The sequence below is a fragment of the Apium graveolens genome, chromosome 3 (assembly GCF_009905375.1).
Source record: "Apium graveolens cultivar Ventura chromosome 3, ASM990537v1, whole genome shotgun sequence".
Classification (NCBI taxonomy): Eukaryota; Viridiplantae; Streptophyta; class Magnoliopsida; order Apiales; family Apiaceae; genus Apium; species Apium graveolens.
Window position 1 is genome coordinate 118,471,921 of NC_133649.1, and position 15,556 is coordinate 118,487,476.

At 30.4% G+C, this 15,556-nt stretch overlaps 2 protein-coding genes across 2 annotated transcripts; one reads left to right on the plus strand and one right to left on the minus strand.

Moving 5' to 3' along the window:
- Positions 1–5,418: 5,418 nt before the first annotated feature.
- On the plus strand, positions 5,419–8,424 carry LOC141712708 (nicotinamidase 1). The gene is made up of 5 exons (XM_074515752.1): positions 5,419–5,703; positions 6,476–6,659; positions 6,742–6,875; positions 7,303–7,488; positions 8,183–8,424. The coding sequence occupies exons 1-5, from the start codon at positions 5,557–5,559 to the stop codon at positions 8,273–8,275; spliced, it is 744 nt and encodes a 247-aa protein (XP_074371853.1). The 5' UTR covers positions 5,419–5,556; the 3' UTR covers positions 8,276–8,424.
- A 719-nt stretch (positions 8,425–9,143) lies between these two features.
- Positions 9,144–11,935, minus strand: LOC141712709 (uncharacterized). Its single transcript, XM_074515753.1, has 2 exons — positions 10,607–11,935; positions 9,144–9,650 (listed from the first exon to the last, which is right to left on the minus strand). The coding sequence occupies exons 1-2, from the start codon at positions 11,070–11,072 to the stop codon at positions 9,601–9,603; spliced, it is 516 nt and encodes a 171-aa protein (XP_074371854.1). The 5' UTR covers positions 11,073–11,935; the 3' UTR covers positions 9,144–9,600.
- Between the last annotated feature and the right edge of the window lie 3,621 nt (positions 11,936–15,556).

Below are 15,556 nucleotides of genomic sequence, written 5' to 3' on the forward strand. Positions count from 1 at the left end.
ATCATATAAAAATAAAAATGTGATTTTTGTGGGGTTTTTGACACCCGAAGGGGCCCAAAAAGTCATTTTTCGCGAAAGAGGTAAATTTGTAAAACGTCTAGATGTTCAGAATATCGATGTGGTATAGGCCATATTTGGAAAAATAGGGCCAATGTTTGTTGTTTGAAATATGGGCTTTTAAAATACTGTTTGGGATGTACGGATTTTGATATAGAACATATAACTTATAATAAAACACTCGATAAATACCCGGAACACATTCTGATCAAAACAGATAACACATAGCACATAGAAATTAGGGTTTTAGGATTCAACACACATACTGACATAATAATACACATAAATTATCTTTATTAGAATATAATACAAGCATAATTTCTCGGTCGTTCCAGTAAGAACTCCGTTGGGAAGATGAAAATACATAAGAATGCGAGGTGGTTGTGTGTGTGTATATGAGTGTGTAGGAGAGCGTAACCCCTAAATTCCTTCCTCTTGGGGTATATATAGCCCAAGAGTAGGGTTTAGGGGTTGGTACCTTTAGATCAGGACCATTCGTTGATGGGGGCGGATGACGCTTGGGTCGATTGATATCTATACACGTGTCTAGGTAAAGAGCGCCTTTAGAATGCACCAAAGGTGTGCTCACTCATGTTTGTCTCAATTATTGGTTGTTGATAGCTGTCATTGTCACGTGCCCACATTCGTGCCCACATGCCCCTTCTTGATGGGTTGTGGGGTAGGCTTGTGTCTGGGTCGGGCTGAGCCCGTAGCTTCCCTGAGCCTGGCTCACTCTATGACAGGGTTGGATTCTAGCTGGGAGATGACCATGTTCTTAGACTAGGCTTGAGCCCAACTATACATGTGAGCCTGACTCATTCCATTGGCTTGTTCTGAGGTTGAGGGAGTCCTGGCTCACCCTAGAGTAGGGTTAAATGCTAGCCGTTGTGGGCTGTGGGGTAGGCTTGTGTCTGGGTCGGGCTGGGCCCGTAACTTCCCTGAGCTTGGCTCACTCTATGACAGGGTTTGATTCTAGCTGGGAGATGACCATGTTCTTAGACTAGGCTTGGGCCCAACTATACATGTGAGCCTGACTTGCTTGTTCCGAGGTTGAGGGAGTCTTGGCTCACCCTAGAGGAGGGTTAAATGCTAGCCGTTGTGTTTGTACCCTATCACTTACAATTATTAGATTATTAGTTTCTATTCACAAAGCTAACTACTCCCTTTATTTTTTAATATAAGAAGTTTGATTTTTTAGCACACATATTTAGGAGGGTTGACCATATAGTTAGAATTATTATTTTTTAAGAAATTTTTTTAAAATAAAAATACGACATCAAAACTTTTATTCACAAAAAGAATTTTTTGACAAAAAATATTTTAATCATATGGCCAAAATTTCCAAACATATGTTCCAAAGGTAATATATATCACAAATAATGATATATTTAATATAATCAATGTAATAAATATGAATACTAATATAATCTTATTATCAATATTAAAATTTCTTAATATGTGTAAATTTTCTAAAAATGAACAATTATATTTAAACGGGTGGTTTAAAATGGTGCATTTGAGCATAATAAAACTTTGATCGAAGATTTTGATATACTACTACCGAGGCCTCCAATCTCGATGATCCATGTAGAGAAGCACAAAAGGCCCACCGGGCCGGGTTTTAACCGGGCCTTAAAAAGCCCGGGCTTTGACTGGACCGGGCTTTTCGGGCTTTGACGGGGCCGGGCCGGGCTTTCCGAAAATATCAAAGTCCGTTTGGGCCCTCAAGGCGGGCCTAACCGGGCTTTTTTTCGGGTCGGATCGGATCGGGCCGGGCTTTTTTCTAATTTAAATCGGATCGCGTATTATTAGAGATTCCAAAGAATACATGTGTTAGCAACTAGATCATCGTAAAAATGTATTAGTTTACATGAAATATTTTATGAAAACATTACTTCGTTGAAAACATTTAAGTTCGGCAAAAAATAAACATGTTTATATAATATATTTTATCATTGTTATGATAACAATGATATCATTGTTATGATGACAATGATATCCAAATATTCATAACAATGATATCCAAATATATATAGTGTACTTATTATATCTTCTTTCATTATTTATGCAACGATGTATATAAATAATATTATTAATCACAAATATGTAAATATATATGTGTTTAAAGTATTATTTATATTAATAGTAAATGTGAATTTATAAATATATAAAAATATATATTAGAATAATCAGATTATAACCGGGCTTTTTCGAGTTTTTAATCGGGTCGGGCCGGGCCGAAGCCCGGACTTTTAACCGGGCCGGACCGGGCCGGACCGGGCCGAGCTTTACCTAAAAATATAGGGGTCGTCGAGGCCCAAAGCCCGGGTCGGGACCGGGCCGGGCTTTGACCGGGCCGGGTTTGATTGGGCTTTGACCGGATCGGGTCGGGCCAGATTTTCGGGCCCGGACTTTTTGTGCATCTCTAGATCCATGTGACTTGACCCTAAAATTACTAGTTTTGTACCCGTGCAAGGCTTTTTGTAAATTGTTAATATAAATATTTTAATTCTAATTATATTTAACCTAAAATATTATTCTAACTAAATTTAACTATAGTTAATTTATAAATTAAAATTAATAATGTATCTCATATATTACGTGTAATATTTTAGTTTATGTTGTGATTTTAAATTGATATTTTTTATTTAAATTTTTAAATTATTTTGTCGATAGTTATATTTCATATATTTATTTATCTTTTAATTATTTTATTTTATCTAAAATATTATTATAATTAAATTTTTTGCATTAAATGCTCAATGCGTATCTTGTCCATTCAAGTTTTTAATTTATTTTTTGATGGAATGTTTGTTTATTGTAATATCTAATATTTTAATTAATTGATATAACGTATTTGTACATTTTTTTATACTTTTTTGTTTATGTAATTGTTCTTGTTATTTTTCTATTATTTTGTATATTTTTTTGATATTTGTTTTGAGTTTTTATTTAAAATAATTTTTTATCATTAATAATTAGAATGAGTTTTATTAAACAAATTACATATTTATTTCTTGAATATATTAGGCAAACTACTTTTTCAAAAAATTAGTTTTTTGTTGCACTCTAAACTATGCATTAGTTAATTTATGTAGCTTGTTTGCACATTTTTTTATTTTATTTATTTATATATTAGTTCTTTATATTTATTTGTGTATTTGAATAGATTTTTGATATTTATTTAGGGTTTTTATTTAAAATAATTATAAATATAAATAATTAGAATGAGTTTTATTGAAAAACTACATCTTTATTTCATGATTTAAGTGGCTTATACTAATTATATATATGATATAATTATATAATTTTTTTAAAACTTTTTTCATAACAAATGTGATTATTATTTTACCAAAAAAAGTGTAATGAAATATATTTTTACATGTTTATTATTATTATTTTCTCTTATTTATATTTTTCAAAATGATATTGTATGAAATATATTTTTAAACATGTTAATTAGTTTATAATATATTTTCAAGTTTTTTTATATTTGTTTTGTAGTGTTTATGTTATTTTTTTTTACTAATCAATTGTATTATGTTTTTCATGGATAATATATTTTTAAATTTTTTTTACTTTTTGTACTTGTATATTTAATTCTTATTGTATTTTTATATTTGACGTGAATAACCTAAATATAACATATGTGTTATAATTTATTTTATTTCTTGGTTCTCTTATTTTTTTACATTAAAATTTGTAAGAAGAATATTTTAATCATATCACATAATATATTTACGTAAATATTTTTTTATATATATCTTTTTTTCGGAAGTTTGAAAGCGGGTTAAATGGATTTATATTAAAAGTTATACTATCTAGATTTTGTTTTATAGTAAAATAATATAATAAATGAGATAAATATAGTCTATAATTATATTTTAGCACGTGAAACCCACTGTGTGACGATGTATATATACACATATAATTTTACAATATATTTTTGAAGTTTTATAATTTTGAAATTAACAAATTTTATAGATTTTTATTTTTTTTTCTTAGTATCATTGTTATACTATATACAATTGTGTTTCCGTTTATTTTAGTAAAATTAATTAATTTAAACTTATATACAACTATATTTTTTAAAATATTAACTTCAATAAAATTTAAATATGTACTTTTTTATAATTTTATATTATATTTATTGATTTGTGTTTAATTTTATTCAAAATCCCCTTAAAAGTTTTTGTTAACATGCTTATGTGGTGATTATCATTAACTAAGTGCGGTAAAATTTATTTTTACATGTTTTTGTTTAATTTTATTCAAAATCCCCTTAAATTGTTTTTTATTAACATGTCTGGTGATTATTATTTTACCAAGTGTGGTAAAATTTATTTTTACATGTTTATAATTATTATTTTCTCTTATTTATATATTTTTAAATTATATTATATAACATATATCTTTTTAAATTTTTTTACAACTATATGTTTGCAAAAAATTAATTTCAATAAATCCAAATATCTGCCTTTTGTATAATTTTACATTATATTTGTTAATTTATTTTATATTTTTTAGGTTGGGAATATATGTGTAGTGAAATTTGTAACTAAAATTATAATATTTTAACTTAAACTAATTATTCTTTATTGTCCATATTTATGTATTATAAATATATTAGAAATAATTAGACTTTATTGTGAAAATTATTTTTTACCGTGTATGCCTTGAAAATAGGGGTGCAAGAATTTTATATGATTTTAATATTTATATGAAATGACACTCTTAGTTATGACGACCAAACCAAGTAATAGTACCATATTAACTGCTTTACAGTTTACACCAATTATATATATAGAGGAAAGTTCTATGAGACCACTTTTTCATTGGAGACTTGAAGACCACATATGTTCTGCAATCAAAACACTTTAAAATATATTATTTTATGAAGTATGTTTTACAAATATCACTAATTCATTAAAATTGTTGAAAATCATTTAAGTTTAATAAGTAAAATTTGTATGTTCTGCAAGTTAAACAAATGTTCTGCAAACTTAACATGTTTTGCAGAATAAAATATTTTTGTAATGTTTTACATGCGGTACATATATGATATTCAAAATTTTGAATAAAATAAGGATTTTTTGTAGTGCATGATTCGCAAAATAATATATTTTGCAATGTTTTTGTGCAATATTTTGCTTGCAGAACATAAGTGGTAAGGTCTAAAAAAAAATTGGTCTCCATAGAACTTAACTCATAAGATATAATATAATATAATATAGTAAAAACATGATCAAAATTTAAAAAAAGAAAAAGAAAAAAGAATCCGACTAGGCGACATATTTGACTTTAGAGTTGGTGGGTGTGTCTATCTAACATGTCAGTCTTGAATCACATTAAATCATATCCACACTGTTTTCGTCACCAACGGCCCTACCTAGTAGTAGTAGTATATTCTAAATCTCTTTCAAACTCTCACCCGTCTTCTCCGCTAAAACATAAACACCCGTACACATTGGTTGGTCGTGTTTGAATATAGGAAGAGAGATGGGTTCAGATGCTTCCAGCATTGATTTATTAAAAAACGAGATTCCTTTAGAAACCCAATCTGTGTGTCTCAACGGTGACATCAATACAGGTCTTGTTCTCGTCGACCTCGTTAATGGCTTTTGCACTGTTGGTTCTGGTCCTTTGGTAATTTTACTACCCCCCCTCCTCATGTTTTTATGTCTCCATTACATATTTTTCATGTATTTTGATTCAATAACTCAACCCTTTTGATTATTTGCGTAGTTGTGTTTGTCTTTTGATTGTTGACTTTTTTTATATTAAAATTTTGGTATCTATCTATACTAATAATGAATTAATGAATGGGAAGGTGATCTTATGATTAACTTTTTACATGTACATTTTATGTAAGATTTTATGTATTTGTGTCTCTGTGTGTGTGTCTTTAGCTGTTTTGTACCTTTCGTCGATTGCCAGGGCAACTTATATCGTTTTTATTAATTTATTAATTTTTGTTTTGGATTTTACAACTGATTTATACATCCTTATTTTTCATGCTATTAGTGGCTAAACTTGGATTCTATATGATCCGGGGCTTAGCTAGTAGTTTATATTGTTATCATTAATTTATTGTTATTTGTTTTGGATTTTTATTAATTCACTTTATGAAACAACAACTGATTTATAGGCCGGATTGTTCATGATTCAATATGATACGGGGCTTAACTAGTATTAAGAGGGCAAACTGCAACCAGGGCTCGAAAATTAATTTGTAACTCATTTTTTTTCAATTCTTGTTAAGATTAAAAGGTATAATCTTCACTGTTTTTTAGAGATCAGTCGGGAATGAAGTGTTCCGCCACTGCATACCTTGTTTATATTACTAAGTGATGTTACTGCATATATATATATATATATCAAATTGTGTTCTTGATATTTAATGATTATTTTTTAACAGGCTCCAAGTGCACCAAATGCACAAATTTCTGGAATGGTTGATGAGTCTGTTCGGCTCTCCAGATTGTTCTGTGAAAAGAACTGGCCTGTTTTTGCTTTTCTTGATTCTCATCACCCCGATAAACCAGAGCCCCCATACCCTCCACACTGCATAGTTGGAACAGCTGATTCCGAATTAGTTCCTGGTACTTAATTTCACATGGACATTAATTGATGTAGCAGCTATAGGCTACTTGTTCCTGTTTTGTTCACTTCATTTTTTTGCAGCTTTGGAATGGTTGGAGAATGAATCAAATGTAACTCTTAGACGCAAGGATTGCATTGATGGTTTCCTTGGGTCCTTTGAGAAAGATGGGTCCAATGTGTTCGTAAATTGGGTGAAAACCAATCAAATAAAAGTTGTAAGTACTTACCTTTACTCCATCAGGACCTTTAAATCTAATTCATTGTTGTGATTGCCATGGTGGAATGAGATCGTGCAAAGTAAATTAATATGAATAAGAAATTAAATATGGTGGGGAAGAATATACGGCTGAATGAGTTGACACAGTGTAGAAAGAAGATTATAAAATCCTAAATGACAAGTTGAAAAAAGGAACTGCTAACCAGATCCTGTTGTGAAAAAATGGAAAAAAGGAGCTTATTTAGAACATCTAGCTATGTGACGGAAGAGGGGATGAGATTTATGTGTAATTTAAAATTTTCACCCTGCTTCTTTTGTGTAAGTCTATTCCATCTAAAAGAACTCTCTCATAGACTCTTCATACTGATTTGGTCTATGATATGGATTTTCTGCTTGTAAGTAAATATGTACAATCTTTTTACAAGGTGTTGGTGGTCGGAATATGCACAGATATATGTGTATTAGATTTTGTCTGTTCTACACTATCTGCAAGAAATCGTGGTCTTCTTCCCCCTTTAGAGGATGTGATTGTGTATTCCCGTGGATGTGCTACTTATGATCTTCCAGTTAGTATATCCAGGAACATCAAAGGTGCTCTATCTCATCCGCAGGTATGCATCTATCTTACCTCACACATCATTATATTATTTTACCCTAAAGGATTACGATCAATACGACAATAGAACTGTCACATCTGTCAAGAACTAGTTATTTTATTGTTTTTATGCATCACAACTATATTCATTTGAAAAAACTACCAAGTTCTTTGTAGTAATAGTTTGTACTCCCTTCTGGTACTTAGAATTAAGTTGGATTCTGTATGTTTTTGAAGCAGTGACGATAAGAGTGCCATTCACCTTTGCGTAGATATTTTACTTGAATGGCAAGTGTATGTGTATGACAATGTATCATCAAGAATTCTAACTAAATTGAAAAAACAAGTATATACTCTATTAACTAGGACAAGTTAATAGTCCCTAATGCAGATTCCTATTTTGATGTTCTAATTATCGAGGTGTTGAATATTAATTAGTCTGAACTAGAGTTCATAATCAGGTATTGAATGTTTATTTTACAATTTGTAAAGCCTTCCAAGTGAAAAACCAATAAAGTATGTGTCTACAGTAGCTTTAAATGCGGATGAGAGCTAAAACTAATGTAGACACAATAATTGTTCAGGTTGGTACAAAACTTCTAAGGGTGATTCATTCATAAAGAAAAATGTGTTCTTTTAACTTGTTAATTTGAAGCAACAATTTGTTTGTTGTATAAAATTCTTACGGATTCTTGTCATATCTGTTGCAGGAATTGATGCATCACATAGGTCTGTACATAGCAAGTGGTAGGGGCGCGAAGATCGTATCTGAGGTTTCATTTGGTTTACATGAAGAGCAATGATTTTGAGCATGTTGATTGTTCTATAATTTAAGTTATGTATCCAGTAATGAATAAATAAGTGCAGCGCAATCATGTTGAAGCACAAAACACAATCAAATGTTTAGATTTGATATCATTCTATGAATTATGTGTTTTTGACGAGTGCCAAATGTTTCCGGGTCCAGTCTCTATAGTGAACATTCTTTCTTGCTGCAAGCATTAGCATAAAAGTACTCGTACACTCGTATTAAATACTACTAATGAAGATATTTATTCTTGGTCTAGGAAAATATAAACCATTAAGCTATGAATCTTGCCTGCAAGAGACCTTGTGCTTTAATCAACTTGCTTGTAGAAATCATATTTGTAAGGAATAATGCTCATTCTGCCTAGATTTGATTCAAAATGATATCTTCAGCCTTTTATCTGGTTGCTTTTTTGCATAAATTTAAAATACTCCAGATTGGATCCTTAAAAACTTGATTATTAAGAAGATCGATATTTTAGAACATTAAACGTTTGCATAGTTGGTGTGTATAGCTTCCATCGTCTACCTGGATGAAAGCTCCATAATGTTTAATTCATGGCACGTTATGACATCATTGGATGCCTCTATGATTGAGATAAGATAAAGATGAAACTCAGAAAGCTACTAGAAAAGAAGCATGAAACTGACGAGACAAGATCGCTCTCCGACTGCTAAGCTAGGCACAACAAACACAGGAAAAGTCCATTATAAAGCTATAGTAAGAAATGACACAGTGGCCATCACTTTCCTTTAATCTGGCAAGGTCCACTTGCATTATTAAACTTTACATGAAGCATACTCAGGTTCGCTAGCATTTGCAAGATAAGAACATCAACTTGAAACATCATTCAATTCAACAAGTAGGAAAAATAAGAGAGCTGGACCATGAATTCACAGGAAAGGGGATTATTTACAGCTGCAGCGAGCAAGTTTAGACATATTTACATGTTCCATGTAGCATAATTTACATACAAGAACTAGCTTTCTCTCAAATTCCTCCCATATGGTTTACATAATCTCATGACTGATAACGCAATAACAAACATAATAACATAATGGACTGCAAAATTCCAAGTTGATGCCTCACTGACCTTGATTTCATAGGCAAAAACGTCACCATGGGGACGGTGATACAATGGCACCCACCATGCTACCAATATGTTATTGCAACAGCTGAAAAACTACTTTCTCCTTTTCAATTTTCTATTTTTTGGGTGAATTTTGTAGTTACTTCAATTATGGACGATAACTCCTACATATGATTGTCAGATCAATTACCACAGCATTTCAGCACAAGCAAGCGGCATATACGCAGGCTTCAGAAGCTCTGAAGAGATGAAAGCCACTGCTGCATGTACTTTTGTCGCTCTGCACAAGTGCAGGAAATGTTCAGTTAAACATCAACACAAGAAACACTCAACAAAAAACAATACTGATTTATCAGCAAAAATCAACATACTTACAAAGAAAAATAATACAGAATTAGTTAAAATGAACATCAGTGTGATATTGCTGTCAACTCAGACACTAGTGAAACAGCAGATAGATGCTATAATTAACAATGCAAGTGCTAACTGCTAGTAGTAAAAGGTCTCCTACTTTTGGTGCAGCGAAGAACTATAAGAAAACAAAAGGGATGGAAAATCACTACTCTCATTTGTCAGATAGCCCTGTATTATGGGAAAACCACGATTATTAAAAAAGGTTTCATATTAATGTTCGATACCATATCCACACCTAACATAGGGTTTAGCAACAACAAACATACTTTGAAAGACAAATAATCTGAATTAGTTATAATAAACATCAATTCAATATTGCTGTCTTATCGGACACTAGAAAAGCAACAGATAGATGCTATGATTAAAAATGCAAGTGCCCAAGAGTTAAAGGTCTCCCACTTTTGGTGCAGCGAAAAAAACAAAGAAAACAAAAGGGAACAATTGTTAATTTGTCAAATAATCCCATGTAATGGGAAGAACCAGGATTAGTGAAAACAGTAATTTTTACTAGTGTTCCTTAATGCGCAATACCATATTCAAAACTAACATAGAGTTTAAGAACATTCGCCCCTGGTATTCCTATAATTTATTTTCTATATATATGATCCGAAATAATCCACAAGCTAAAAGCAACTAAGAACTGCAGCTGCAAAATATTCAACTTGAACTATAACAACCTCGACATAAACAATGATCATAAAATACATGACAGACATATGAGCAATAATTTCAAGACCTAATGCTACAAAATATAAAAGAACAGCTCATATTAAACAGTAAAATAAGAATCAAACAACATCAATTAACAGAAATGAGACTAACCATCAGAATGCTCATCCGAGGTATTCTTATAAGCAGTCAACAGCTGAGTATTAGCCACCTCCGATTTTTTTACATCATTTCTGTAGCAAGGAACCAAGACAGCAAAACTATCATCAACCTCATCATCACTCTGGAAATCAGGGGCATGTGGTTCCAGCCACCCAATCGACCAGTCCGAATCATCGGATTCAGAACCAGACAAACAAACACCATCCGATGGCACCAACACAACATCATACTCTTTATCAATCCTCCTCTCCTCCCTACTATTCCATTTCTTCTTAATTTTCCTACTCGAAGAAGCCATCTTAGCCCCCTTCACATTCGAAAATTTCAAAGAATCCATTTCCCTCACTCCCAAACCCCAATCAGAAGAGTTGTTCAGTGAAGAACCATTACCCACAACAGGCTCTTTCTCTTTTCCACCCCATACCCACCAAGAAAATCTAGTTAAAGACACAGCCATTGTCTCAAACACAATAATCTAGTCCCCCAACAAATATAAATTCCAAAATTTAGGCTAATACTAAACACCCTTTAGTCAAAATATGGGTAAATTTGCACTTGTGCAGACACCATATGCATAGTAAATTCACAATCTAATCAATCCAGCCCAAACAAATGAAAGATTAATAACTTAAAAAACCCAAGTTGTTTATCCTAAAATCACCTAATCTTTAGTAATCTTGACTCACTTGACAAACATGTAATTATGTCAACATAAAATTACCATAAATTACAAAATCCTAATCATATCCAACTCCCAAACCATATTTAAAGACATGGGCTTTCTCAAAATCACCCTAAAAACTTATCTGATTAACAAAATTCAAGAACCTCAAATACCACAAATTAAGTACTTTACTCAAAACTCAAAAGTACTATTTCACACACACACACAGTGAACAAAAATCCAAACTTAAACCAGCCCAGTTCAAGAAAAGATCAAAACTTGTGACCCAGAATCAAAAACTCATCATCGGTGAGAGAAAATTCAGTCAACTATTTCACAAAATCAATTATAATCACCACAAGATTAAATAAAATAATTACATAAATAATAATTATTAATGAAGAAGAAGAAAGTGATGGATAAATAACAATATTAGCTCTCTAAAACTCCCATGATCTAAAACTCCCTCACCCACTCAGTGATCATCATTCTTGTGTATGTATGTTGTATATATACACATGGTTAGGCTAAAAAGGGCAGATCAATTCGACTCGATTTATGGATAAAATCGAAATTGAAATCAGGCAATTTCGGTTTTAAATATAAAAAATAGCAAACACGCATCTTTGGTTAAATACAAGTTTTTTTTTGGGGGTCACATAAAATAATACGCAGAGATGTAAATGTACATATAATATAATAATGTTGAGGATTTTATTCTTAGAGATTAAATAGACGGTCCAGATTAAAACTGTATCTGGCCCAAAAATCGACACTTGGAAAAAATTAGATGTGCTAAAAAATATGGGCCGTTGATTATGATCAGATAGTGACGTGGGCTGTTTTGAAGCCAATCATTGCGTGAGAGTGAAGGTGAAGTAATTGACTTGACACGTGTGATCCTTGTGGGGTCCTTTATTTTTGTATATTTATTTCAGCCAGAGGAGTCTTATCTTTTCTCCTGTAAATTATGAATAGAAATATTTACCCGTCATTTTCATTTATTTCGTCTATGAATTGAAGTGCAATCCTTTATTAATTACTCCCCTCGTCTCGATTTTCTTCTTCAATATTATCATGTTTCATTTCTCAAAATAATTGTTATAACGTAATAAATAAAAATATAAAGAAAAAATAAAATAAAATGATTGTCCTAGGTATATATTAAAATTATTATTTTATTTGATTTAATTTTAAAAATGTGAATTTAAATTGATGGACAAGAAAACGAAATAAAGTGATTACATAAAATTAGAGTTTTATCCGTATTATGTACCGAACCACGGATTCATAATTATATCGTCCTTATAATAAATAATATCAAAATTTAAATACTAAATTACCCATTTCTCTTTTGTATAAATAGTATTATTATCAGTGATACCTAAATTTAGTTATGTAAATTATAAAAGATGTTAGTATATTATAAAATTGTATAATTTTATATATATCGGGCATCTTAGTCATTATTATCAATAATTAGATTAATTGTGCAAAACTAACTTATTTATTATATTGATAATCATAAAAAAAACGTACTTTTGAAAATAATTCTAATCACTCATTTTTTATACTACTTTTGAGTTTGGCCACTTTATATCCTACGCATATAAATAACATACATATTTTTCTTTTTATTTTTTTTGTCGATTTTCGTTTTTCCGACGAACTTTAAAAAAACAATTTGATAGTTACTTCCTCCATTTCTAATTTTTTTCTCTCTCCCTGTTTTTTCAGATCTATAAATGTTATATCCATTATATCTACTCGTCACTAATGTATGATTTTTCGATACATTATTTATTTCTTACATGTCTTCTTTTGTGTCTTTGTTTTCATTTCTAGACGCATGATTTATTTTCAATTTTTGTCTACTTTTGTGATTTTTATGGTCATTCCAGCTTGATTTAGTTATCTTATGTATAATGATGACAGAGACGTGGTTGTCGTGGTAGTTCGATTCTAGTAATTGTTTTTATTACGTAGTTAGTGATTTGTAGGTGGTTGGAGGTTGTTGTTTGATTTTGGTGATTTATATTTGATTGCAATTACCCTTTAAATCTGATTCAAATGTTGTGATGACTTTTTTAAAACAAATTGTTAACTAAAAAATGATTTTGGTCTATATGTTTATGAAAGTCACTCTCTTTTATATAATTTATTACTTTAAAATTAAAATAGTAAAGATAGTAACATTAAGTTCAAATTACACAAACAAAAAGTCACGAGAAAAGAAAAAAATTACGAAGGAAATAATTGTTTAGTTGATGAAAACTAAATAAAAAAATGTCTTAAGACTTTGAGAGGCGGTTGTGTGAACAAAAACTTTAAATTTTAAGTATATATCGATAGCTTGACTTTCTGTAAGAGTGAGATTGAGTAAATATGAGAGCGGTATGGGTTTGACTGCAGAAAGATTAGGTTGATTTGGTGGAACAATTAAAACTGTTGTAGCCTGGGGAGCGATCGGCATATTTTTATTTTTAAACTTTCATCTTTGGATTTGGTCGCATCTTAAATTAATAATATTTAATTGTATTAAATTAAGTAATAACGTTTTTTGAATTAGAAATATTAAAGTAATTCTGATTAGTATAGTTGGTTAATAACGATGAATAAGAAAATTTTATAATATATAATGACAGATTTTTACTCTCTTTTTTAAAGCATATATAATAAGGAAAATTTATCAATATAATGTGATTAGTCTTAGGGGTGAACTTCTATTAGTTAAAATTGAATTTGAAGATATGTGATTGGTTAACTCAATAATATTTAAGTTAAAATGATTAACTAATTGTAGTTAGTATTATAAGATGAAAATGGTAAATAAGATTTTTTTAAATATTATATGATTGATCTAAAATATTATAAGATGAGAATGGTAAATAAGGAAAGTTTTTAATAAAATGTGATTGGTCTAAAATTTAGAATAACTTCATATTCGTTAAAATAACATACAAAATACATTATGTAATTGGTAATTTGGTAAACTCTACTAAGTATTATAATAAAAATAAGGAAAGTGTAATATCCCACAATTTTTAAAATAGTAATAATAATAGAATAAAAGAATAAAAAGATTAAATTTCGATAAGTATTAGAATTTAAAATTGGTTTACATTATTTGTCCTAAAATTTGGATCAGACTTTAATACAAATTAATTTGTTGGTTAAGAAATAGGATTTTGTATCATTATAAATACATCTTATTCGTATTCCTCGTTTTTATCATTAAAATTCGTAAGGCTCTTTTACACAAAAATCTGCAATCTTATATAATTCATAGACAATTCATAATAAGTCAGAATTCGTTGATACTGAACTTTTCAGAAAGATCTTTTTGTTCTCTATAACTTTCTTATTTCGTATTTTCTAAGAAAGCCTCGTTTAGAGGGTCAAAAGGCAAAAAACAGATCTGAACAAAATTAAAATCGTGGAGATTTTCAAGATTTAGATGTTGCATTTTTGACTGGTTACTATAGATTGATCATTTGATCTAATGTGAATTATTTGCTTGCGTTTCCATTGCTCCGTATATATTGTATGCTTACGTGTTCTCAATTATTATGTAAGTAACTATTTGTTACTCTGTATTTATTTTGTAATGTATTCTATTATGCGTGATTACGTATTCTCGGATATTTGATTTTGTTATGTCAATAAGAATTTGATATGTGATTAACAAGAAAAGAATTGTTTTCAGAATCCCTCATTTTTAGGTTATGCATTGAATCATAGAATCCAGTCGCTGGATAGTGTGACACATAGAACTAGTTTACGCACATTTCGGAATACATAGATGCCTTGTTGAGTTTTTCTTAACGAGGGGTTAAACTAGCCCCCATTGAACCATCAAATATCTAATTTAGAGCCGTATCGCGGGCATAGGGCGACCGTAATTTAGAATCATGGGATTTTGATATAAAAATTTGATTATTGAATAAGAATAAGAATTTTGATTATGTGGATTATAGAACGTGTTGTGTGCTTCTCTTTGATAATTGTTATTGATTATATCGTGTGCAACTGTGTTCACCTTGTTATCAAATGTATGTGTGATTTTGTGTGATCTGTGTTATGTGTCAAGCATGTTTAAACCGTGTTTTCGAAAAAGATATATTATTTTGAGCCGTTAAATGGTAGTTGCTTGCTGGGCTTCGCAGCTTATTCTTCCGATATTTCAGGTTTCATATAAGATTCGAGTTGGATAACATTGGAGTTTGAGGACCTTAGGTTTGGAGTAATTTGACTTTTGAACTTCCGTTACTTGCACT